The sequence below is a fragment of the Somniosus microcephalus genome, chromosome 16 (genome assembly GCF_052327205.1).
Source record: "Somniosus microcephalus isolate GS21.2 chromosome 16, FLI_Smic_1.0, whole genome shotgun sequence".
In the NCBI taxonomy this organism is placed as follows: Eukaryota; Metazoa; Chordata; class Chondrichthyes; order Squaliformes; family Somniosidae; genus Somniosus; species Somniosus microcephalus.
Genome location: NC_141002.1, coordinates 18,691,225 through 18,717,055, shown reverse-complemented (window position 1 = coordinate 18,717,055; position 25,831 = coordinate 18,691,225). Strand labels below are relative to the sequence as shown.

The 25,831-nt window shown below is 47.1% G+C and overlaps 1 protein-coding gene across 1 annotated transcript in view; it reads left to right on the top strand.

The window, feature by feature from the left end:
• LOC147105998 (E3 ubiquitin-protein ligase TRIM33-like) overlaps positions 1–25,831 on the top strand; it is a 161,955-nt gene that overhangs the window by 112,636 nt on the left and 23,488 nt on the right. Inside the window, 8 exon segments of the mRNA XM_086008622.1 lie at positions 4,608–4,755; positions 5,886–6,018; positions 13,005–13,121; positions 14,343–14,457; positions 15,134–15,280; positions 16,488–16,605; positions 19,867–20,144; positions 23,337–23,510. Coding sequence (XP_085864748.1) covers positions 4,608–4,755; positions 5,886–6,018; positions 13,005–13,121; positions 14,343–14,457; positions 15,134–15,280; positions 16,488–16,605; positions 19,867–20,144; positions 23,337–23,510 — 1,230 coding nt within the window.

Sequence of the window (25,831 nt, the reverse complement as noted above, 5' to 3'; positions counted from 1 at the left end):
CCGGCATTTTCATTTTTTAATACATGTGTATACATGTGTTTCTTTTGTGCTGGCCCTGGCTCTGGGTTGCCTCTGAGTCAGAAGGTTATGGGTTCAAGTCCGACTCCAGAGACTTGAGCACGAAAATCTAGGCTGACACTCCAGTGCAGCACTGAGGGAGTGCGACACTGTCAGAAGTGCCGTCTTTCGGATGAGATGTTAAACCAAGGCCCCGTCTGCCCCCTCAGATGAACATAAAGGATCCCACAGCACTCTTCAAAGAAGAGCAAGGGAATTTTCCCCGAGTTCCTGGTCAATATTTATCCCTCAACCAACATCACTTAAAAACAGATTATCTGGTCGTTATCACATTGCTGTTTGTGGGATCTTATTGTTCACATTGGCTGCGTGTTTCCTACATTACAACAGTGACCACACTTCAAAAGTACTTCATTGGCTGTAATACGCCTTGGAACGTCTTGAGGCCGCAAAAGGCGCTATATAAATGTCGTCAGGTTTTTAAAAAAATTATCTGTAAAGCTTTTTATATCATTTGAGATTTTGTAAAATGCGTTCCCATGTTGAATTTCTTCACGCCTCTTTCACTGGGTTAATGTTGCAGACCAGGACTTGAGGATCTATTGATCTCTCCCAGTGGGCTACGGAAACGATTTGCCATGTAATTTGTCGTCTTTGAGAGACCTGGCGTGGAATGCTGGGATGAGTAATGGAGGCGAAAACCTTGCAGTAATTTGACAATGTGGGGAGAAACTGTAATTTTTTTTTCTAGTTGGTTTTGCTAAGATGAGTTGGATGTCCTTCCTCATCCATATCTTGCGATCTTGGTAAAGTAATAAAAAGGGCAAAAGCAGGAACTAAGTGTCACAAAACATATTTGAAAGTTCTCTATCTGAATGCACGTAGCATTCGTAACAAAATAGACGAGTTAATGGCACAAATAACTACATATGGGTATGATCTTGTGGCCATTACAGAAACATGGCTGCAGGGTGACAATGCCTGGGAATTAAACATACCAGGTTATTTAATGATCAGGAAGGACAGGCAGGAAGGAAGGGGAGGTGGGGTGGCTATGTTAATAAAGGAAGGAATCACTGTAATACAGAGAAATGATATTGGGTCAAAAGATCAGGATAATGAAACAGTTTGGGTGGAGGTAAGGAATAATAAGGGGAAAAAAACACTAGTGGGCATAGTCTATAGGCCTCCGAACAGTTGCAACTCTGTTGGACGGAGTATCAATCAGGAAATAGTTGAGGCTTGTAATAAGGGAACATCTATAATTATGGGGGATTTTAACTATCATATTAATTGGACAAATCAAATTGGGCAGGGCTGCCTTGAGGATGAGTTCATTGAGTGTATTAGGGATGGGTTTCTTGAGCAGTATGTAACTGAACCGACCAGGGGGCAAGCAACCTTAGATCTGGTCCTGTGTAACGAGACAGGATTAATTAAAAATGTCCTAGTAAAGGATCCCCTTGGAATGAGTGACCATAACATGGTTGAATTCCATATTCAATTAGAGGGTGAGAAGGTTGGATCTCAAACAAGCGTGCTAAGCTGGAATAAAGGAGACTATGAAGGTATGAGAGCGGAATTGAGTAGAGTGGATTGGGAAAATAGATTAAAGGGTAAGACGATACATGATCAATGGTGTACATTTAAGGAGTTATTTTACAACTTCCAAAAAAAATATATTCCACTGAGAAGAAAAGGGTGTAAAAGAAAAGACAGCCATCCGTGGCTAAGTAAAGAAATTAAGGATAGTATTCGACTAAAAACAAGGGCATATAAGGTAGCCAAATCTAGTGGGAGGATAGAGGATTGGGAAAACTTTAACAGACAGCAAAAAATAACAAAAAGATTGATTAAGAAAGGGAAGATAGATTATGAAAGTAAATTAGCAAAAAATATAAAAACAGATAGTAAGAGTTTTTATAGTTATATAAAAAGAAAAAGGGTGGCTAAAGTAAATGTTGGTCCCTTAGAGGATGAGACTGGGAAATTAATGGTGGGAAATATGGAGATGGCAAAAACACTGAATATTTTGTATCAGTCTTTACAGTAGAGGACACTAAGAATATCCCAACACTGGACAAACAGGGGGCTATGGGGGGGGGGGGAGGAGCTAAACACAATCAAAATCACTAAGGAAGTGGTACTCGGTAAAATAATGGGACTCAAGGCGGATAAATCACCTGGACCTGATGGCTTACATCCTAGGGTCTTGAGGGAAGTGGCGGTAGGGATTGTGGATGCATTGGTAATAATTTTCCAAAACTCCCTGGACTCAGCTAAGGTCCCGGCAGACTGGAAAACTGCTAATGTAACACCCTTATTTAAAAAGGGCAGTAGACAGAAGGCTGGAAACTATAGACCGGTTAGCCTAACATCTGTGGTAGGTAAAATTTTGGAGTCCATTATTAAGGAGAGAGTAACAGGACATTTGGATAATCATCATTTAATAGGACAAAGTCAGCATGGTTTTATGAAGGGGAAGTCATGTTTGACAAATTTGCTGGAGTTCTTTGAGGAAGTAACATATAGGGTGGATAAAGGGGAACCAGTGGACGTAGTGTATTTAGACTTCCAAAAGGCATTTGACAAGGTGCCACACAAAAGATTATTGCTTAAGATAAAAAATCACGGGATTGGGGGTAATATTCTGGCATGGATAGAGGATTGGCTATCGAACAGAAGGCAGAGAGTTGGGATAAATGGTTCATTCTCCGAATGGCAATCAGTAACTAGTGGTGTTCCGCAGGGGTCGGTGCTGGGTCCCCAATTCTTTTCAATCTATATTAACGATTTGGAGGAGGAGACCGAGTGTAACATATCAAAGTTTGCAGATGATACTAAGATGGGAGGGAAAGTAGTGAGTGAGGAGGACAAAAAACCTGCAAGGGGACATAGACAGGCTAAGTAAGTGGGCAGAGATTTGGCAGATGGAATACAATACTGGAAAGTGTGAGGTTCTGCACTTTGGCAGGAAAAATCGTAGAGCAAGCTATTATCTTAATGGCAAGAAACTGGAAAGTACTGAAGTACAAAGGGATCTGGGGGTCCTGGTGCACGAAACTCAAAAGGTTAGTATGCAGGTGCAGCAAGTGATTAAGAAGGCCAATGGAATGTTGGCTTTCATTGCTAGGGGGATAGAATATAAAAATAGGGAGGTATTGCTTCAGTTGTACAAGGTATTGGTGAGACCGCACCTGGAATACTGCATACAGTTTTGGTGTCCATACTTAAGAAAGGACATACTTGCTCTCGAGTCAGTACAAAGAAGGTTCACTCGGTTAATCCCGGGGATGAGGGGATGGACATATGAGGAGAGGTTGAGTAGATTGGGACTCTACTCATTGGAGTTCAGAAGAATGAGAGGCGATCTTATTGAAACATATAAGATTGTGAAGGGGTTGGATCGGGTGGATGCGGGGAGGATGTTCCCGATGATGGGTGAAACTAGAACTAGGGGGCATAGTCTTAGAATAAGGGGCTGCTCTTTCAAAACTGAGATGAGGAGGAACTACTTCACTCAGGGTGGTAGGTCCATGGAATATGCTGCCCCAAAAAGCTGTAGAAGCTACGTCATTACATAAATTTAAAACAGAAATAGACAGTTTCTTAGAAGTAAAGGGAATTAAGGGTTACGGGGAGCGGGCAGGAATTTGGACATGAGTCTAGGTTCGGATCGGTCATGGCCCTGTGGGTAGCGGAGCGGGCCCAGGGGCCGTGCAGCCTGATCCTGCTCCTATTTTGTGTCTAATTCTGTTAGATTCAGGAGATGGTTCTGTGATAGTAGATTGGCGGTTAGGATCAGATCAGCCATGATCTTATTAAATGGCGGAGCAGGCTCGAGGGGCCGATTGGCCTACTCCTGCTCCTATTTCTTATGTTCTTATGTAGGTCGTCTTTCCACAGACCAGTAAATTGCATTATACCTTGTTGGATGACGCTGGAGTGCTGGTATTGACCACAATTCACTTGCTCAGTAGATCCACGGCATTCTTGTTTCTGCTCCCTGGCTTTATTGTACCGTGAGGATTCTGCACGTGAGGTTGCTTGTTTGATCCGGTTTGAGGGGTGATCTAGTTGAAATGTTTAAAATGATAAAAGGATTCAAAATGGTAGATACAGAGAAACTATCTCCTCTGGTGGCGGAATCCAGAACAAGTGGCTATAATAAAGTTATAACCAGACTATTCAGCATGAAATCGGACAGCATTTTTCCACACGCAGGGTCGTGGAAATCTGGAACTCTCTCCCCCCAAAAGGCTGTGGATGCTGGGCGGCAATTGAAAATTTCAAGACTGAGCGAGATAGATTTTTATTGATACAGGTATCAAGGGATGTGGAGCAAATGGAGTTGAGGTACAGATCACCCATGATCTAACTAAATGTCGGAACAGGATCGAGAGGCTGAACGGCCTACTCCTGCTCCGAAGAAATAGTGTGACGGCATAATGTGGAGATGGTAGGGTTGGCATTCTGGAAATTGCTCCTGCAGGAACATGTTTCCTCTGTTCCTGAACTCCTCCCCTGCATGGTGAAGGGGTCACCCCTTCTCTCAGAACAATAACCATTTGCCGCTTTCTTTTGCGCAGGTCTGCACGAGCTGTGAGGACAATGCCGAGGCCAGCGGTTTCTGTGTGGAGTGTCTCGAGTGGCTCTGTAAAACCTGCATCGAGGCACATCAAAGAGTCAAGTTTACCAAAGATCACACCGTGAGGCAGAAGGAGGATGTGTCTCCAGGTAAATATAAAACCACTCATTGCGCCCCCTGTATCTGTGGATTCTGTGCAGCAGTTCTTAAACCTTTTAGTCCGGAGCTTCAACAGGAGGGTGGAATTAGCTCCTCCCGGGTCTGTAGGAACGGTCATGGTGGGTCTTTGCTGTTCACCCAGCGTGGTGCGTTGCTGAATCATGCAGGAAGGTCCCAGGTTTGATTCTGTGCGTAGGGGGTAGGTGGACACTGTCGGCTTCCGTTTCCTGAGCTTAGAGTGAGGACCCAAAGGAAATCTAGCAGGAAAGGTGAATTTGCGGGGCAGGCACTGATAAGTTGGCCTGTTTCTCTTATGGGTGGTCGCATGATGACGCCATTCAAATAAGGGACATATTTCCCTCTGTTGGTGCCAGGGGCAACACTGGGCATCCAGGGCACTGGATTCATCACTGGTATCACGTGTGGGGAATGGACCCAGGAGAGGGGTTTGCATTTTGTGTGGGGAATGGACCCAGGAGAGGGGTTTGCATTTTGTGTGGGGATTGGACCCAGGAGAGGGGTTTGCATTTTAAATGGCTGGTTTCCAAAAAGAGCCACTCTTAAATGTTTCCGGCTGGCACAGCTGGTGTCATGGGAAAATCCGAACAGGAAACAGGATGCTCAGGGTTAAATTACAGAGGAGTGCATGCTTGTAAATTGGAACATGCAGACTACCAGGATGTACACTTGAAAGGAAATACAGCATGATGGAAGGATGTTGTGTATATTATATAAGGGGTTGTAATTTCAGCAAACCGGAGGGTTAGACTAAACTAAAAATAGGAATTACTGGGAAAAAGACGGCTGAAAGGGGAAAAGATTCCATTAAACTTAGATTGGGTTTGCAGCTGGTTATGCAAGACACTCATTACTGGGAAGAGTAGTGCTAATGAGGGTCTTGTGCAACGTAAAGGCTTAAATAGTATCATAGACTCCCCCAGCAACCACTCCAACTGCTGGTATTATCTCTGACACCCGCACTGGTCTGTAATGTGCAGTTAAAGGCGCAGTGGGTTATCACACCAATCGGTATAGGCTCTGCCGGAGTTCGTGTTCCCGATGGGTCGGGGGTGGAAAGTCTTGACCTTAACTTGTCGCGCCCTTTTCTGTGTTTCCTCAGAGGCGGTCAGTGTGTCCAACCAGCGAATGCTCTTCTGCCCTGTCCACAGGCAGGAGCAGCTCAAGCTTTTCTGTGAGACCTGCGATCGGCTGACGTGTCGAGACTGCCAGCTGCTGGAACACAAGGAGCACAGGTAACCAGCTGGGGCAGACACAGTGCGGGTACTGGTGGGTACAGGTCTGTCACTGTACACTCAGGTATCGTACTGGTGGGTACAGGCCTGTCACTGTATAACACTGGGGTACAGTACTAGTGGGGACAGGTCTGTCACTGTATAACACTGGGGTACAGTACCGGTGGGTACAGACCTGTCACTGTAACACTGGGGTACAGTACAGGTGGGTACAGGCCTGTCACTGTAACACTGGGGTACAGTACTGGTGTGTACAGGTATGTCACTAACACTGGGATACAGTACAGGTGGGTACAGGCCTGTCACTAAAACTGGGGTACAGTACAGGTGGGTACAGGCCTGTCACTGTAACACTGGGGTACAGTACAGCTGGGTATTGGTCTGTCACTGTATAATGGGTACAGTACTGGTGGGGACAGGTCTGTCACTGTATAACACTTGGGTACAGCGCTGGTGGGTACAGGTCCTTCGCTGTATAACACTGGGGTACAGCGCTGGTGGGTACAGGTCTGCCAATGTATAACACTGGGGTACAGCGCTGGTGGGCACAGGTATGTCACTGTATAACACTGGGGTACAGTACTGCTGGGTACAGGTCAATCACTGTATAACACTGGGGTACGGTACTGGTGGGCACAGGTATGTCACTATAACACTGGGGTACAGGTCTGCCATTGTATAATGCTGGGGTATAGTACTGGTGGGTACAGGTCTGCCACTGTATAACACTGGGGTACAGTACTGGTTGGTACAGGTCTGTCACTGTATAACACGGGTACAGTACTAGTTGGTACAGGTCTGTCACTGTATCACACTGGGGTACAGTACTGGTGGGTACAGGTCTGTCACGGTATAACACTGGGGTACATAGAAACATAGGAGCAGGAGTAGGCCATTCGGCCCCTCGAGCCTGCTCCGCCATTCAATGCAATCATGGCTGATCATCCAAGTTCAGTACCCGGTCCCTGCTTTCTCCCCATACCCCTTGATCCCTTTAGCCTCAAGAAATATATCCAACTCCTTCTTGAATATATTTAATGAATTGGCCTCTACTGCCTTCTGTGGTAGAGAATTCCACAGGTTCACCACTCTCTGGGTGAAGAAATTCCTCCTAATTTCTGCCCTAAAAAGCCTACCTCTTATCCTTAGACTGTGACCCCTGGTTCTAGATTCCCCGACCATCAGGAACATCCTCCCTGCATCTAGTCTGTCCAGTGTTGCCAGAATTTTATAAGTTTCAATGAGATCCCCTCTCATTCTTCTAAACTCCAGCGAGTACAAGCCCAATCGACCCAATCTCCTCATACGTCATTCCTGCCATCCCAGGTATCAGCCTGGTGAATCTTCGCTGAACTCCTTCCATGGCAAGAATATCCTTCCTCAGATAAGGCAACCAAAACTGCACACAATACTCAAGATGTGGTCTCACCAAGGCCCTGTACAACTGCAGCAAGACATCCTTGTTCCTGTACTCAAACCCTCTCGCTACGAAGGCCAACATACCATTTGCCTTCTTAACCGCCTGCTGCACCTGCATGCTTACCTTCAGCGACTGGTGCACAAGAACACCCAGGTCTCGTTGCACTGCCCCTACTCCCAATCTATTGCCATTCAGATAATAATCTGCCTTCCTGTTTTGACACCAAAGTAGATAACCTCACATTTATCCACGTTATATTGCATCTGCCACGCTTCTGCCCAATCACCCAACCTGTCCAAATCATCCTGTAGTTTCTTGGCATCCTCCTCACAGCACACACGTCCACCCAGCTTTGTGTCATCTGCAAATTTGGAAATATTACATCTAGTTCCCTTGTCTAGATCATCATTAATATATATTGTGAATAGCTGGGGTCCAAGGACCGATCCCTGCGGTACCCCACTAGTCACTGCCTGCCACTTGGAAAAAGACCCATTTATTCCAACACTTTCCTTTCTATCTGCCAACCAGTTCTCTATCCAAGTCAATACCTTGCCCCCAATCCCATGTGCCTTAACTTTACACGCTAATCTCTTATGTGGGACCTTATCGAAAGCCTTCTGAAAGTCCAAATACACCACATCCACTGGTTCTCCCTTATCTATTTTACTAGTTACATCCTCAAAAAATTCCAGTAGTTTAGTCAAGCACGATTTACCTTTTGTAAATCCATGTTGACTTTGTCCGATCCTGTCACTGCTTTCCAAGTGCTCTGCTATTACATCTTTTATAATGGACTCTAGCATTTTCCCCACTACCGATGTCAGGCTTACCAGTCTGTAATTCCCCGTTTTCTCCCTACCACCTTTTTCAAATAGTGGGGTAAAATTAGCTACCCTCCAATCCATGGGTACTGTTCCAGATTCCATCGAATGTTGGAAGATGATCAGCAATGCATCTACTATTTCTAGGGCCACTTCCTTAAGTACCCTAGGATGTAGATTATCAGGCCCTGGGGATTTATCGGCCTTCAATCCCATCAATTTCCCTAACAGCATTTCCCTACAAATACTGATTTCTTTCAGTTCCTCCCTGTCATCAGACCCTATGTTCCCCGACATCTCTGGGAGGTTATTTGTGTCCTCCTTTGTAAAGACCGAACCAAAATATGTATTTAATTGGTCTGCCATTTCTTTGTTCCCCATTATAAATTCCCCTGATTCTGACTGCAAGGGACCTACGCTTGACTTCACCAATCTTTTTCTCTTCACATATCTATAAAAGCTTTTACAGTCAGTTTTTATGTTCCCTGAAAGCTTGCTCTCGTATTCTATTTTCCCTTTCTTAATTAATCCCTTTGTCCTCCTTTGTTGAATCCTAAACTGCTCCCAATCCTCAGGATTATTGCTTTTTCTGGCCAATTTATATGTCCTCTCCTTGGATCTTATGCTATCCCTAATTTCCCTCGTTAGCCACGGTTGAGTCACCTTTTTTGTTTTATTTCTATGCCAAACTGGGATGAACAAATTCTGTAGTTCATCCATGCGGTCTTTGAATGTTTGCCATTGCCTATCCACCGTTAACCCTTTGAGTGACATTCCCCAATCAATCCTACCCAATTCGCGCCTCAGACCATCGTAGTTTCCTTTATTTAAATTCAGGACCCTAGTCTCTGAGTCAACTACAGTACTTCATTCTCCATCTTAATGAAGAATTTGATCATATTATGATCGCTCCGACCCAAGGGGCCTCATACAACAAGATTGCTAATTAATCCTTTCTCGTTACATAATACCCAGTCTAAGATGGCCTGATCTCTGGTTGGTTCCTCGATATATTGGTCCAGGAAACCATCCCGTAAACACTCCAGGAATTCCTCCTCCACAGTATTGTTACTAATTTGGTTAGCCCAATCTATATGTAGATTAAAGTCACCCATGATGACTGCTGTGCCTTTTTTGCACGCTTCTCTAATTTCCCTTTTAATGCCATCCCCAACCTCCGCCTTACTGTTTGGAGGTCTATATACCACTCCCACTAACGTTTTCTGCCCCTTGGTATTTCTCAATTCTACCCATACAGATTCCACATCATCAGAGCTAATATCCTTCCTTACAATTGTGTTAATCCCTTTTTTAACCAGTAATGCTACCCCACCTCCCTTTCCTTTTTGCCTATCTTTCCTGAATATTGGATACCCCTGGATGTTGAGTTCCCAGCCTTGGCCACCCTGGAGCCATGTTTCCGTAACCCCAATCAAATCATATTCGTTTACCTCTATTTGCGCAGCTAATTCATCCACCTCATTACGAATGCTCCTCGCATTAAGACACGAAGCCTTCAGGCTTGTTTTTTTAACGCTCTTAGACCTATTAGAATGATTATTTACTGTGGCCATTTTTGATTTAAACCGTTGATTTCTCCGACTTCCACTTTTGTTTTTCTCCTTCCTATCTTTTGCTTTTATCCTTGTTTCCCTTTCCTCTGTCTCCCTGCTCAGGTTCCCAACCCCCTGCTCAGGTTCCCAACCCCCTGCCATTTTAGTTTAATCCCTCCCCCAGAGCACTAGCAAACACTCCCCCTCGGACATCGGTCACGGCCCTGCCCAGGTGTAAACCGTCCGGTTTGTACTGGTCCCACCTCCCCCAGAACCGGTTCCAATGTCCCAGGAACTTGAATCCCTCCCCCTGGCACCATTCCTCTAGCCACATATTCACCTGAAATATTCTTCTATTTCTACTCTGACTAGCACGTGGCACTGGTAGCAATCCTGAGATTACTACCTTTGAGGTCCTATTTTTTAATTTACCTCCTAACTCCCTATATTCAGCTTTTAGGACCTCATCCCGTTTTTTACCTATATCGTTGGCACCTATATGCACCACGACAAGTGGCTGTTCACCCTCCCCTTCCAAGATGTTCTGCAGCCGCTCTGAGACATCCTTGACCCTTGCACCAGGGAGGCAACACACCATCCTGGAGTCTCGTTTGCGGCCGCAGAAACACCTATCTATTCCCCTTACAATAGAATCCCCTATTACTATAGCTCTACCCCTCTTTTTCCTCCCGTCCTTTGCAGCAGAGCCACCCCTGGTGACAGGAAGTTGGCTGCTGCTGCCTTCCCCTGGTAAGCCATTCCCCCCCATCAGTATCCAAAGCGGTATATCTGTTTGAGAGGGGGGATGGCCACAGGGACCCCTGCACTACCTGCCTGTGCCTACTACTCTGCCTGTTGGTCACCCCTTCCCTTTCTGCCTGTGCCACCTTTACCTGCGGTGTGACCAACTGATTAAATGTGCTATTCACGACGTCCTCAGCATCGCGAATGGTCCAGTATGTATCCAATCGCTGCTCCAGCACCGCAGTGCGGTCTGCCAGTAGCTGCAACTGGACACACTTCCTGCACACATGGTTGTCAGGGACACAGGAAGTGTCCCTGAGTTCCCACATAGCGCAGGAGGAGCATACCACGGCACCGGGCTGTCCTGCCATGACTTACCCTTTAATTAATTGCAATTAAATTAAATCAAATCAATCCCACCAATTACACTACAGTTAAATGGTATATTTAAGGGCCCTGGTTTACAAACAGTCCCTGCTGCACCACAGAGACTTTATTAGAAACAATAAACCACAGAGTTGAAGTTTAAAAAAGAGAGAAATACTCACCAACCAATCACTTACCTGCTTTCTGGTGACCGTACTGGTGGGTACAGGTCTGTCACTGTGTAACACTGGGGTACAGTACTGGTGGGTACAGGTCTGTCACTGTATAACATGGGTACAGTACTGGTGGGTACAGGTCTGTCACTGTAACACTGGGGTACAGTACTGGTGGGGACAGGTCTGTCACTAACACTGGGGTACAGTACTGGTGGGGACAGGTCTATCGTTGAGACTGAGAGGAAGTTGGGGTGACTAATTAAAAGCATTGCGCAAGAAATGTATTGGATTAAGTGTGATTGTTTCCTGAATGAAGCTTACTGCATTAATAAGCCTGGTGAGAAGATCGTAGTCTGAATCTGAGAGACTAAGATAACCTCACCGAGCATGGAATGAAATCTTGTGTAGTTTGTGAAGTGTTTATGAACCCAGACCGAAGATTGCAGCTGTAAGCTTCTGCCTTTGTATTGGGTCTTTATTTATATAAGTGGACTGAACATTTTTACAGGCTCTGCTCTTGACTGCGAGCCCCTCCCTGCCCGCTATTTCCTGTATTCTCTGTGCCCAGGCAGGGGAACAGAACAATCTGCCCCCTATAACTATCTCTTCCTGTTGTTAGCAGAGTTCCCATATCTCAGCGCTGTGCCAATTCTCGGGAGATAATCAATCTTTGCTGTGAGCGCCTCGCTTAGAAGGAAAGCACATTGCTCTTCAGCATCTGAAATGCTTCCCCCCCGATCCAAAATGGAGAGGCGAGTTCCTGTTTCAGACTGGGAAAGCCATCTGTTTCAGAGCTGCTGCATCAGCTCGCAAAAAGAAGGCATTTCTAATGGCCTTGTTCTCCCCATTTGCCCTGAGGCGACTCGAGTGATCGCCGACGGTGTGGGCACCTGTGAGGGGACCTCACCCAGTAATCCGAGCCAGCGCGTTTGAGTAACTTACTCCAGGTACGTTACTTGGGAATCTCGGGCACCAGCAGCCGGTAAAGGGCTGCAGCCTGCCTTTTCAGTGCCTTTGGGATGGGGGATGGTGAGGGGCAGAGGCTCGGGGGTACTAGGTGTAGTGTATGTGCTTTAAGTCAGAACTACTTTTTACAGCTCCTGTATACTGTAGTACCGGCAGTAACCACACCGGTATCTAAGCTGTGCGCATGCCTCTGTACTCCAGTCTAGAGATTGCCCTCCTCCAGTAAAGACCTGTTATTTGTTTATGTACAGCATCCGTGTAATTATTTATCCACTGAACCACGGATCTAACATTAGGGGCCTGTTTTTAAAAAAAAAAATTAAAAAAATTAAGGCCTCCCATTCAGTGCCTGTTCCAACTGCAGCACTGTTCAGGTGCTCCAGTCACATGATGGGCTTGCCGCCTAATATTAAAGCGGGGCCGAATGAGCCTCATGCATAGGCTCCCAGCACCCTTCACACTGTGTGCCCTCGTTGGATCGTGCTGGGCTCCTCGGGCACATTGTAGGGCCAAGCAGGCCCATGACATGTTTCAGCTGCAGTGACTTATACTTTGGGGGGGGGGTGGGGGGGAAGCTTCAGTGTTGCTTCTGAACCAATACCACTTCATCAGTGCACCAAGAGGACCAACACAGCCCACGCCCATCTTGATCTTATTTGCATCCCCGCGCAGTCCACCCGTTGTGCCCCACCCCACACTACTCGCAGTCTCCTTTCCGCAAGCCCTAGCGATCTATTTAATGTGCTGATGAAGTAATGTGGGAGGAGGCTGGTGTGGAGCATAGATCTGTTGGGCCGAATGGTCTGTTTCTGTGCTGTAAGATTCTATGTAATGGAGCTCAGTGTTTCCTGTGCAGACTGCTGGTACTGCACGAGGGTTCTTGGTGTTATTCGGGAAGTACAGTATAGCTGTCATCTCTGAATCTGTGTGTCTGCAGGTACCAGTTTCTAGAAGAGGCTTTTAACAACCAAAAGGTCATCATTGATACACTGACTGCCAAACTTCAGGAGAAGAGAAACTATATTCAGTATACAGCCACTCAGATCCAGAACAGGTACTGTGTGCTGCGGTGGGAGTGGCCCCCATTCTTGTTCATCTCGCTCCCTCGCGTCAAATGTTCGGCGCACGTTTACAGACCACTTCTTTCACAAAAATGGAGAAATTGTAGCACTGACCGTGTGAAGCTACTACACTGGCACGCTCATTAGTCCTCACTCTGCAACTGCACCCTGGCCCTGTGCTGAGATACATGCTGAGCATAAGCTTGGTGGAGCCCCATTTGGGACAGGGCCTCACATACCCTGGGCCCCCTCGCACTCCCTCGAAACTCCCTCACACACTCTGGAGGCTCCTTCTCACTCCCTCGCGACCCTCGCTCCCCGAGACCCCCACACACGCCCCACAGTCTGGGGTGAGCGCTGTTTGGGTGCCAGGAGGGTCAGGGTTCAAAATGGAAGACAAATGTTTCAGAAATAATCTGAATGAAATACAATAAAAGGAAGAAAATAGTGAGATGAGATAAATGGTAATTATGGGCTAGAGAAACGGCAGGGCAGATGGTGGGCAGGGACTAATCTGTAGACGGGTTTAGACTGATGGTTATAGAAGAGATTAACATGACTCCTACGGTAAATCAGAAACAACATTCAGGTCCTGTTGTGGGTTCTGGATGGACCTTAACGCCCCCCCATCCCACTCGATTTATGCCCTCGAATGGTGTGCACATTTACTGGCACAGTTTCACTGGCTCCAGCACACCTCCAGTTACCTTGCAAGTGCTGAAAGACTATTCCAGCATTGGTGGGGCATTAGAACAGAGCCCGATTCGATCCTCCGCTTCTGTGCAGACACATGCACTTCCTGCAGTCGTCACTAGATGGCGATTGGGAGCAGGAGCCCTGGCCAATTGTAGCCCGCAGGGGTCAGTTTTTGTCTGATGCTTCTGTGAAGTGCCTTGGGACCAATGTTCCCTCTAATTTTTTTTTTAAGGGGTTGCGTGGCCCATTCATAAATCCGCGCATGCGCGGTCTTTGAATTTAAGATCCAGTCAGCTTAAAGGGCGCATCGCTTGAGATGTTTTACTACGTTAAAGGTGCTAGATAAAGGCAAGTTGTTGTATGGAATGAACACCAGACAAAGTTATAAATATAAGGTTGGTTACATCTCCTGATATATTTGTTTTGATTGGTCCATCCTAAGTGTGACAGTCAATAATAAAGTTGCAGCATTCTTTATGTAACTACAAGCCCATCCAGTGAGTGTGCTTGTGTTGCAGGATTAACGAAGTAAATGAAAACTGTAAGAAGGTCGAGCAGGACATTAAAGTGGCTGTCTTCACATTAATGATTGAGATCAACAAGAAAGGGAAAGCCTTGCTGCAGCAGCTGGAGGTGAGGTATCCCGTCTGTCTTTCCACCGTGAACTCTGCGCTCCTCCAACTCTGGCCTCTTGGGCATTTCCCCACTCCCTTCGCCCTACCACCGGCGGCCGTTACTTCAGCCGCCTAGGCCTTGAGCTCTGGAATTACCTCCCGAATCTTCTCCGCCTCGCAAGTTCAAGTCCCACTCCAGAGACTTAAGCACGTAATCTAGGCTGACACTCCCAGTGCAGTGCTGAGGGAGTGCTGCCCTGTCGGAGGTGCCGTTTTTCGAATGAGACGTTAAACTGAGGCTCCGTCTGCCCCCTCAGGTGGACGTAAAAGATCCCATGGCACTGTTCAAAGACGAGCGGGGGAGTTCCCTGATTATTCTGGCCAATATTTATTCCTCAACCTACCTCACTGAAACAGATGATCTGGTCATTATCCCATTGCTGTTTGTGGGATCCTGCTGTGTGTAAATTGGCTGCTGTTCCCTACATTACAACAGTGACTACACTTCAAAAGTATTTCACTGGCTGTAATGCGCTTGGGACGTCATGAGGTTGTAAAATAATATAAAGAATTCTTTATTTCACCACAGAATGAACAGACCATATTGTCTCCATGGTAATATTAAGCCCTCTGGTCCCGCTGGGATGATTTGCAATGCGTTCTTAACGGCTCGATTTTCTTGGGGTTCTCTGCAGAGTGTAACCAAAGACCGTCAAGCAAAACTCCTCCAGCAGCAACTGGAGATCTCTGGGCTCTCGAAACAAGTGGAGCACGTCATGAACTTTGCCAAGTGGGCCATCTCCAATCGAAGCAGTGTCGCACTGCTGTACAGTAAACGACTGGTAAGGTGATCCAAGTGTCCAGGACCCAGAACAATGACTCTGGACGTCAGTCCTTCCACAGCTCACAGTGGAGGTCACTGGGTCACCGACAGGAATCCGGTGTGGATTTCTTCTCCCTAGCCCAGAGGTGCTGAGGCAATTGATGCAGCTCCCTTCCTGGTGCTCTGGCAGAGATGTGCTAACTCAATAGGAACTGGGGGATGAATCCAGCCTGGCCTCCAGGCATGAAAGTCTCCTCAGTATGCTGGTTCTAAGCTTGGCCAGTCTCAATCCAGTCCTTTTCTTAATATTCATTCTCGGGCTGAAGGCGTCACTGGCAAGGCCAGCATTTATTGTCCATCCCTAGTTGCCCTTCAGAAGGTGGTGGTGAGTCGCCTTGAATCACTGGGTGGCTCACTGGGCCACTTCACAGGGCAGATAAGATTCAACCACGTTGGTGTAAGACTGGAGTCACATAGGCCAGACCGGGTGAGGACGTCAGGTTTCCTTCCCTAAAGGACATTACTGAACCAGTTGGGATGTTACAACAATCCGATAGTTTCATGGCCACTTTTACTGATGCCAGATTTTTCTTATTTCCAGATTTTAAAAAATTTAATAAAAATGTTCAACTACAATGGCGGGATTTGAACTTGCATTCTCTGGATTATTCGTCCAGCCCTCTGGATTACTAATCCAGTAACATAACCACTACACCATCGTACCCGAGGGTGCACGGGCCAGGAGTGGAAAACCCGTCCCTTATTCGTCACCAATCTCATTGTGAGAGCCCACGGGATGGCTGGGGTGGGTAATGGAAACATAGTCACACTGGGTGCAGAATAGAGGGAGCTTTACTCTGCTTCTGGCTGTGCCCTGCATGACCCGGGAGGACTTGATGCTGGCACAGGGGTGCGTGAAGTGGGAAGAGTTCCATTCCCCGGCACTAACATCCCTTCACTTGGAGCACAACAAGGGAAGAATAACCTGCCGAGGCAGCAAAGGGAGCCCTCGTGCAGCCCAAACTGCACCATCTGTTTCTCCGCTCTCGACTAACCCCTCCACCCTTCTGTTTCACATGAGAAATGGAGGTGGTGCAATTTGGAATCGCGCGTGTGCGCGCGTCCTACAGCGTGTTTTGTTGCGGTGCTGACACCTTTTTCACTACCCCCCTGCCCCCCACCCCAATCGGCCTGCCAATGTTCAACCTCGCCTCCTCCAATTGCAGATCACATTTCAGCTGAGGTACATTCTCCGAGCACGATGTGACGCGTCCCCGGTCGCGACCAGCTCTGTTCGATTTCACTGCGACCCAACCTTCTGGGCCAAGAATGTCCTCAACTTGGGTAAGTTGGAACAGACTGAATGGAGGCTCCGCCCCTGCAGAAAAAGGTTGAGGAAGGGAACCTGACTTTGGTATGCATAACATTCAGGGGTGAACTTTACGCGCAATGACCTTCGCTCGATGCCAATTGCAGGCCTCAAGGTCAGTGTACCTGATTTGTGAAAACATAAACTGGTGAATAATGACCTTTCAAACGGGTTTCAGCAGGGACTTCTTCAGAGATAGTGTTTTTGTGTCTGGAACATTCAACCACACAGGGTCGTAGAGACTCTGTTCAAAGCAAAGTTGGATTCTGCAGGTGGGAGAGTTTCTGGAGGGCTGAGTGTTGAAAGGTCACGGTTGAGAGGGTGGCACTTTAGTGGGCTGAGGTTTGGTGAGCAAAAGCTCGGTGGGCCAGCTGGTCTGACTGATGACCTCATTTAAAAACTCCAGCATGCAATCATTTCAACGTTAAGTAATTTATGATCAGGTGCCTTGGCTACTTGATTTGTGGAGGATATTGTGGCACAAAGTGCATGGGTTCGCACAGGGATTGCTTTGGATAAAGGGCCATGGGCAGAAGTGAGGCACTTTCTCTGCTCCCCTCTTCTCTCTGGCAGCGGCCCCCCTTTCCGGGTCGTTCGCCTCCCCCCTCCCCCTTTCTCCTCCCTCAAAGTCACTGGAGTACAGTTCTGCAGGAGCCTTCTCCTGCCTCACCCACACGCTCAATCTCCACATTGAAGCGACGGTTCTGCCACCTATTGTCAGTGTAAATCAGTCCACCGGCAGCGTAAACTGGGCAGGCATTCTGTCCATCTTGAACTCCTCCCACTTTGCCGTGTGGTGTGTATTTTGGGGTGGGGCGAGCCAGTGGTATGAATTTAAATATTCATGTGGGGCATGTCCACCATGCGCTTCCTGTTGTTCTGGTATGCAGGGTGCCATTTCTACAGGATACCCAAGTGAAATAGGCTACCAGTGTTGCTAGGGAATGATCTGTGACGGTAACTGAGTACATTTAGTTATTGCAGTAATTCAGTCTTTATTTGACTCTTTTGTTAATTGTTTTCCTCGCGGCCTTTGTGCCAATTGTTAATTTTTTTCCCCACTCCCTGCGGCACTACTGGCATCAATGGGCTTCAAATGGGAATGCCCCTGTCTGAGATGCTTGGAAGGTGAAGAGCGTGATCTATGGAGGAATGGCAGGCAGGCCATGCTGCATGAGAGGTGCTCTCCCCTTGTCCATTGGGACTTCAAAACTGGCATCTGCATCCAGTGTTTGGCAGACAATGTGAAAATAGGAACATAAGAAATAGGAGCAGGAGTCGGCCATTTGGCCCCTCGAGTCTGCTCTGCCATTCAATAAGATCATGGCTGATCTGCCTTAGCCTCAACTCCACTTTCCGCTCGCTCCCCATAACCCTTGCCTCCCCGGTAATTCAAATATATGTCTATCTTCGCCTTGAATATATTCAATGACCCAGCCTCCACAGTTCTCTGGGGTAGAGAATTCCAAAGATTCACGACCCTCTGCGAAGAAATTCCTCCTCATCTCCATCTTAAATGGGTGACCCCTTATCCCGAAACTGTGCCCCCTAGTTCTAGATTCCCCCATGAGGGGAAACATCTGCTCAGCATCTACCCTGTCATGCCCCCTCAGAATCTTATGTTTCAATAAGATCCCCTCTCATTCTTCTAAACTCCAATGAGCATAGGCTCAACCTTTCCTCATAAGACACCCCCTTCATCTCAGGAATCAAGCTAGTGAACCGTCTGAACTGCCTCCAATGCAAGTATATCCCTCCTTAAATAAGGAGACCAAAACTGTACGCAGTACTCCAGGTCTGGTCTCGCCAACGCCCTGTACAGTTGTAGCAAGACTTCCTACCTTCGTACTCCATCCCCCTTGCAATAAGGGCCAACATTCCATTTACCTTCCTAATTACTTGCTGTACCTGCATGCTAATCTTTTGTGTTTCATGTACGAGGACACCCAGATCCTTCTGTACCGCAGCATTCTGTAGTCTTTCTCCATTTAAATAATATTTTGCTATTCTATTCTTCCTACCAAAGTGGATAACCTCACATTTTCCCACATTATACTCCATCTGCCAAATTTTTGCCCACTCACCTAACCTATCTATATCCCTTTGTAGATTCTGTGTCCTCCTCCTAACTTGCTTTCCCACCTATCTTTGTATCGTCAGCAAATTTGGTTACAGCACACTCGGTGAAGGCTCCCCTTCCCCAAAAAACATACATCTCGTGCTTTGGGCCGAGCTAGAGTGCGAGTTGGTATTAGTCGTGTGGTGAGGATTGGGGAGAGGGGTAAGTTGGATACACATGTGTGTTCTGCACAGTGTGCTGTTTTCCAACCATTGAGAAAAGCTGAAGATCAGATCTCCGGTGCTTGCCCAAGGGAAGGAAGAGTGCAAATGCTCCAGCCTACTTTCAAGCACGTCCTGGCAACCTTGTGTCAGCCAGGCTCTGTGGTGCTGCTTTCTCCTCTCAGTCAGAAGATCGTAGGATCAAGCTCTCCTTCAGGACAAGAGCACATAATTTAGTACTGTCGGAGGTGCTGTCTCTCAGATGAGATGTTAAACCGAGGCTCCGTCTACCCCCTCGGGTGGGTGTAAAACATCCCATGGCACTGTTCAAAGAAGAGCAGGGGAGTTCTCCCCGGTGTCATGGCCAATATTTAAGCCCTCAATCAATTTGCTAGGGCAATTGGACTGAGATATATTTTTGTTGGGTAAGGGTATCAAGGGATATAAAGCTAAAGTGGGTAAATGGAGTTGAGGTGCAGATCAGCCATGATCTAATTGAATGGTGGAGCAGGCTCAAGAGTCTGAATGGCCTCCTCCTGTTCCTGATTTCCCTATGTAACATCACTAAAAACAGATTACCTGGTTATTTATCACATTGCTGTTTGTGGGATGTCGCTGTGCAAATTAGCTGCTGTGTTTGCTTACACGTGACTACACTTCAAAAATACTTCATGGTTGTAAAATGCTTTGGGATGCCCTGAGGATGTGAAAGGAGCTATATAAATGCAAGTCGTTCTTTCTTTAAGACCAGGGTGGTATTTTAACACGTTTACCTTCCTGTTTGGGGAATGCTACGCAGTGATCTTAAAATGGGGATAATAAAATGGCGTCTATCTATTGCTGTCTTGTCATTCCAGACTAGGAAATAGAAAGGTTGAGGGGATGGGAGCAGTTGCCCATAGTTCACTCCAAACTAGAAGATCTATGACTTTTTTTTCCCCCTCCCCTCCCAACAGGTTCTCTTGTCTTGGACAAGACCCCCCCTCCGGCTGGCAGTGGTCCTAATGTGGCTACAGGACCGAGCCTGCAGTCCCAGGACAATAACACGGCTAAGGTCCATGGACAGATTAATTTGGCCCAGCTTCGCCTCCAGCACATGCAGCAACAAGTCATGGCTCAGAGAATTCAGCAACGCATGCACCAGATGAGACCCATCGTGCCAGTTGCCCAGCAGCCCAGGCTCCCAGGCCCACCCATGGGCCAGCAACAACCACCTCTGTCTCCCAGCAACCAGGTGAGCTCCTGCAATCTAACATTTGCTTTGATTCAGAATAACAGGCAGAGTCACGAACACCATTGTTTTACCTCAAAGTTAGCTGCAAAGAAGGCGGGGATTGGCTGTCTTCCCAGCAGCATTGGCGGCCACCCAGCCTGAATGACTATCACAAGTGTTACAGCCATTACAATTAGTCTGTGTGGTCTTCATCCAGCTCCCAATGTATACAAGCATACAGTGCTGAGTATTTAAGGAAATAATTCAATATTGAACTTAGTGCTTAAAAGTTCTGAACCCTGAATCGGCTTTGAACGTGCTTAATGAGGGATTTGTAAATTTTAATGGCTGTACTTCAACATAAGCAATCACTTCTTGTCAGAACCTAAAACAATTAGTTGTTTGTAATTGTGATTAGTAGTTTAATTAATTTACATATAAGAATAACGTCTAGAATTGGTTTTAAAACTGGTGGCACACTGGCCTTTCACCCCCCAGGGGGTTGGGGTTGAAATCCAGACCAGACTAATGGGAAGAATGTCCTGTCAGTCTGTTGTGAGAATCCTATGTGAAATAAGTCTCACCATGTCTCAATCCATGGGTCTACACAAAGCAAAAGTGTCCCTCATTCGACAGGAATTGTCAAGCTCACTCCGAGAGGCCCAAGGATGATTGGTGTGGGATATGGGGAAAAAATCGTCACATTGGAGGTCGGAGCAGAGTGGAGGGAGATTTACTCAGTATCTGACTGTGCTGTACCAGATTGGGGACAGCTTAATGCTGTCTCAAGGATGCCTGCAATGGAAAGGGTTCCATTCTGTAGCGCTAACGTCGCTTAGCGTGATGACCAGAAAGAAATAACATTGGAACAAAAGCTAGCGGACCAGATTGCTGCACGGTGTTTACTGCTGGGGAGGAAGGGTCCACTCCAGCTTCACCTGACACAGATAGCCCGGTCCAGGTACATAATCCCCCTTTCCAGACACACTCTAGGGTTTCATTTTATCGATTAGGAACTATTCCTGCAGCAAAGGGCTTTTGTGTGCCCAGATATACAGATTGCAGTGAAATAACAGGAGACTGTTACACTTACATTCAAGTACCATGTATCTCGGTATCACTCACTGAGCTTGGCTACGTTCAAAAGGGGAGAGTTTCACTTTTGGAACAGTTAGCACCTGGCACTCATTTACTTTTAATGGTGAATATTTTGGTGCATTGTTGAGGTGAGGGATCTTGGAGAGTGCTCCATTCCCCAGCACCATGTCCACCACCCACTCTGAGTGAGGCTTGCTCTAAGGTCCAGGAGGGCATGGTTTGATGGAGAGTAGACCTCCCTCAACACAGTGTGCCCGGGCCCCAAACTCCTCCAGTGTGCCCTTTTACCACTTACCACACCAGCTATCCTGTGGCCTTTGAGTGAGATTGCCAATCTAGCACCAACTAACGTTCTGTCAATTCAATTCAATTTTATTTGTCATATATGCAGCAGACGTGTGTACTGCACAATGAAATGTTGATTTTTACGAGTCCTCCCAACATTGGAATAAACATGGCATAACAGTGATAAAAATACTAATAGAAAGACAGTAATAATAAATAAAACAACAGTAATAATAAATAAAACAACAGTAATAAATAATAATAAATTATACGTTCATGAGTCTTATGGCCTGGGGGTAGAAGCTGTTTCGAAACCTGCTGGTACGAGACCGTATACCTTGGTATCTCTTACCGGACGGGAGTAGGGCGAAGAGGTTGTGGCTGGGGTGACTCGCGTCTTTAATGATTCTCAGGGCCTTCCCCCGGCACCCCTCGGGGTAGATATCCTGCACAGCAGGTAGTTTAATTCCTATAGTGTGTTGTGCAGCTTTCACTACCATCTGTAGAGCCTTGCGGCCTGTGGCGGTGCAGTTGCCATACCAGGTAGTGATGCAGCCGGACAGGATACTCTCGATGGTGCACCGGTAGAAGTTGGTGAGAATCACGGGCAGCCTTGTATTATGGGCCCATACCCGATAGTAGTTGGATTAAGACCGCCCAAACAAGTTTCATACATCCTACGGCCAACAGAGAGAGACCATCGTCCCATCAGTTTGGTTGTATTTGCAGCCTGGTCTCGAGGTGTGAGGCCCATTCGCTGCCCCGGTGCATCAACCCAATCCCCACAACTTCCAATCATAGAATCTTACGGCACAGAAGGAGGCCATTCAGCCCATCGTGCCTGTGCCGGCTCTTTGAAAGAGCTATCCAATTAGTCCCACTCCCCTGCTCTTTCCCCAGAACCCTGCAAATTTTCTCCCCTTCAAGTATATACCCAATTCCCTTTTGAAAGTCACGCTTAAATCTGCTTCCACCGCCCTTTCAGGCAGCGCATTCCAAATCATCATAACTCGTTGCGTAAAAAAAAAAAACCTCATCTCCCCTCTGATTTCTTTTCTTTTGCCAATTACTGTAAATCTGTCCCACCTGCCAGCGTAAGCATTTTCTCATTATTACTCGATCAAATCCTGTTTTGAAGGCCTCTCTTAAATCTCCCCTTATGCTTCTCTGCTCCAAGGATAACAACCCCAACTTCTAGAGTCGCTCCAATCTTTTAGTAACCGGTAACTGATTTATTCTGTACATTTCTTGGGACAGTCCCCACCGCTTATAGCGGGCATGTTCATGTGAATGCGATTTGCCCGCTACACGCAGTGGCCGGCATAACACAGTAGCGTTAATAAAATTTAAAATAGTTTCAATGCAGTTTTACAGACCGCCAGGGAGAGGACAGTTAAAATTCATGCTGCAGCGATGAATCTGAATTTCAAATCTGATGCTTACAGCTGATGGGCTGGAGGCACAAATTCATTGGAAAAATAGACTCCTTCCTCTCTTTGCTTTGGTCAGTGCTTAATGGGGGAAAGATACGCATCCGAAAATATTAAAATGAAGACAGCCTCAATAAGGCTCTTTTTTTACATTCAGTGCACCTTAACGAGGTGCGAGCTAGTGAGTAAGCACAGCTGTTTCTGCCCGAAATAAACAGGAGCGCTTAAGTCGTTGAAACCGGCAACTTTGAAATTGGCGTTAATGCAAATGGATGCTGGTGATCGCTTTATGGTTGAAATAAGCGACTACCTGCTTTAAGTGGTGGGGATTGTGATTTTAGAGGAAAAAGAACCTGTAGGAGAGACACTGCTGATGCTCATTTGTTTGCATTGCGCTCAGTCCCTGCAGCCTCCTCGCCTCATCAGCCTGCAGAGCCTGCAGAGGAGCAATCCGAACGCACCGCCCCCCTCGGCCCATCAGATGCGAATGCCTGCCAACGCGGTCAGGATGGCCGGCCCCCAGCAGCACAGTGGGCCGCAGCACCACATGACCAGCAGCCCACTCATGAGACAGGTAAGCCCGAGACGGCCACAAGAGGTCCTGGAAAGAACTGTGGGGTCAGGCTCGGGGGGGGGGGGGGGAGCTGGGCGCTGTCTGGTATGTGGAATATTCTTGTTGCTCTGGGAGATATTCGGACTCCGTGCCGGAGAGTTTCAATCTGTTCTGCACAGCCGTCGCTCAGCTAGGCACCTGGGAGCAGTCAGACACCAAGGTAGCTTGAGGTGTCTCCAGACAAGGCTATGTTAGAGTGGTGATTATGTTGCTGGACTAGTAATCCAGAGGTGTGGACTAATAATCAAGAGATGTGATTTCAAATCCCACCACGGCAGTTTAAGAATTCTAATTCGGTTTTAAAAATGAAAATGAAAAGCTGGTACCTAAAAATGTGGTAAAAGTACCACTGGTTCACTAATGTCGTTCAGGGAAGGAAGCCTGCCGTCCTTACCCGGTCTGGACTATACGTAACTCCAGTCCCACACCAACCTGGTTGACTCTTCACTGCCCTCTGAAGTGGACTAGCAAGCCACTCCGTTGTATCAAGCTGCTACAAGAGCACCTTCAGCACAAGGACTGCAGCAGTTGAAGACGAAGGTCCATAGATTAGGAAGGCGACAATTATTAGTGTTTCCAAGGTAACACGCCTACCTGGCAGAAGCTTATTTCTCACGCCCACTCCTGTTCAAAAATGAAACCCGGAAGGATTAAAACTTCATCCTGCATGGGTAAGGGTGAGGGATTGGGGTTTTCCATAGCTGAAATGGTAACTAAGGCGTGAGCCCGTGGGGTGACACTGGCCCACTGTGCTGAGTCCAACCTGCCGATTTGCCGTCTGTGGCAAAGTTGCCCTCAGTGACAGGCTGGCAGTGTGGACAATGCGGCGTGGCCGGCTGCAGTTGGTTTTGGCTGGGAGGACTAATGTGGTGCCATCTCTGACCACACCCAGCCCCAGGCGGGCCAGCTTTGCTGTGGGTGGACTTTCAGACTTATTGCCCCAACTGTTGGCTAAGGTGCGAACCAGCAGCTAAATAGCCGCAGACGGCAGTGTCAAAACAGTGTCTGGGCTTGGTCTGGGATGGTTAATTCCAAGTGGAACTGACTTTCGAGTGGATGATTCAGTCAATGTCAACAGGGCGAACTCTACATCACCAGGATTGTGTCATTGCATTGATTGACTTTGTGAGACTCCAGCTCCGATTTGAAAAGTTTTCATAATGCCTCAGCACATCTCTTGGAAATCTCTCAAAACTCTCTGCATGTGACTTACTACTTTTGAAATGATTTTTGTTAAGGAGCTAGACGTTTTGCCCACAACGAGTTCCTAGAATGACGAGTTCATCTGTTGTTGGTGCTGCTGGTTGAGGGAAGGATGTTGACGGCGACACTGGGGGAGTTCCTTGATCTCCTTGGAGCAGTGCCGTGAGATGGTTCACATGAACAATCAGGACAGGCAGACACAGCCTCCGATAGTGCAGCGCTCCCTTAGTACCGCACTGAAGTGTCAGTCTAGATCATGTGCTCACATCCCTGGCGTGGACTCGAACTTGCAACCTTCTGGCTCAGAGTAACCAGCTGACTCCGAGATGAACCATTAGCTGATTTTTTTTGTTGAGGTTGCTTCAGTTACTTTCCATTAGGATCAGATCCCGATTACAGTGTACATAAAACACTGGATTTACTTAGAATTCAATTGATATGATCGCCCGTTAGCTCGGGTAGTAAAGGAAGACCCCACAGGATGATCGGCATGTTTCACATGGTTCCATGTGGTGGTCCACTGGTGTACATTGAGAATATTGGCCAATGCTTCAAAGGCTGGAAGGTGACGAGGAATAAACTGAGATGATTTGAATTGAGTGAGTTGAAAATGACTTGAATCATGTTAAACCACATTAAAATGTGTGAAGATTCTGCAAGGTGAAGGATAGTAACTTCCTTCAAGGCAACTGGCAAACTATATGGACAGTGTGAATTACATTAGCTGTAGGGAAATAAATTTGGGTACTGACCTATATTGGCTCCCAGTCCCGCAACGCCTCGAAATTAAAATTCTCACTCTTGCGTTCAAATCCCTCCACGGCCCCTCGCCCCCCTCCCGATCTCTGTCACCTCCTCCAGCCCTACAACCCTCCGAGAAGCTCCTGCGTTCCTCCAATTCTGGGCTCTTGTGCATTCCCCACTTCCTTCGCCCCTCCATTGGCGTCTGTGCCTTCTGTTGCGAGGCCCTAAGCTCTGGCATTCCCTCCCTAAATCTCTTTGCCCCTCCACATCTCTCTCCTCCTTTAAGACGCTCCTTAAAACTTGCATCTATGGCCAAATATTTGCCAAACGTCCTA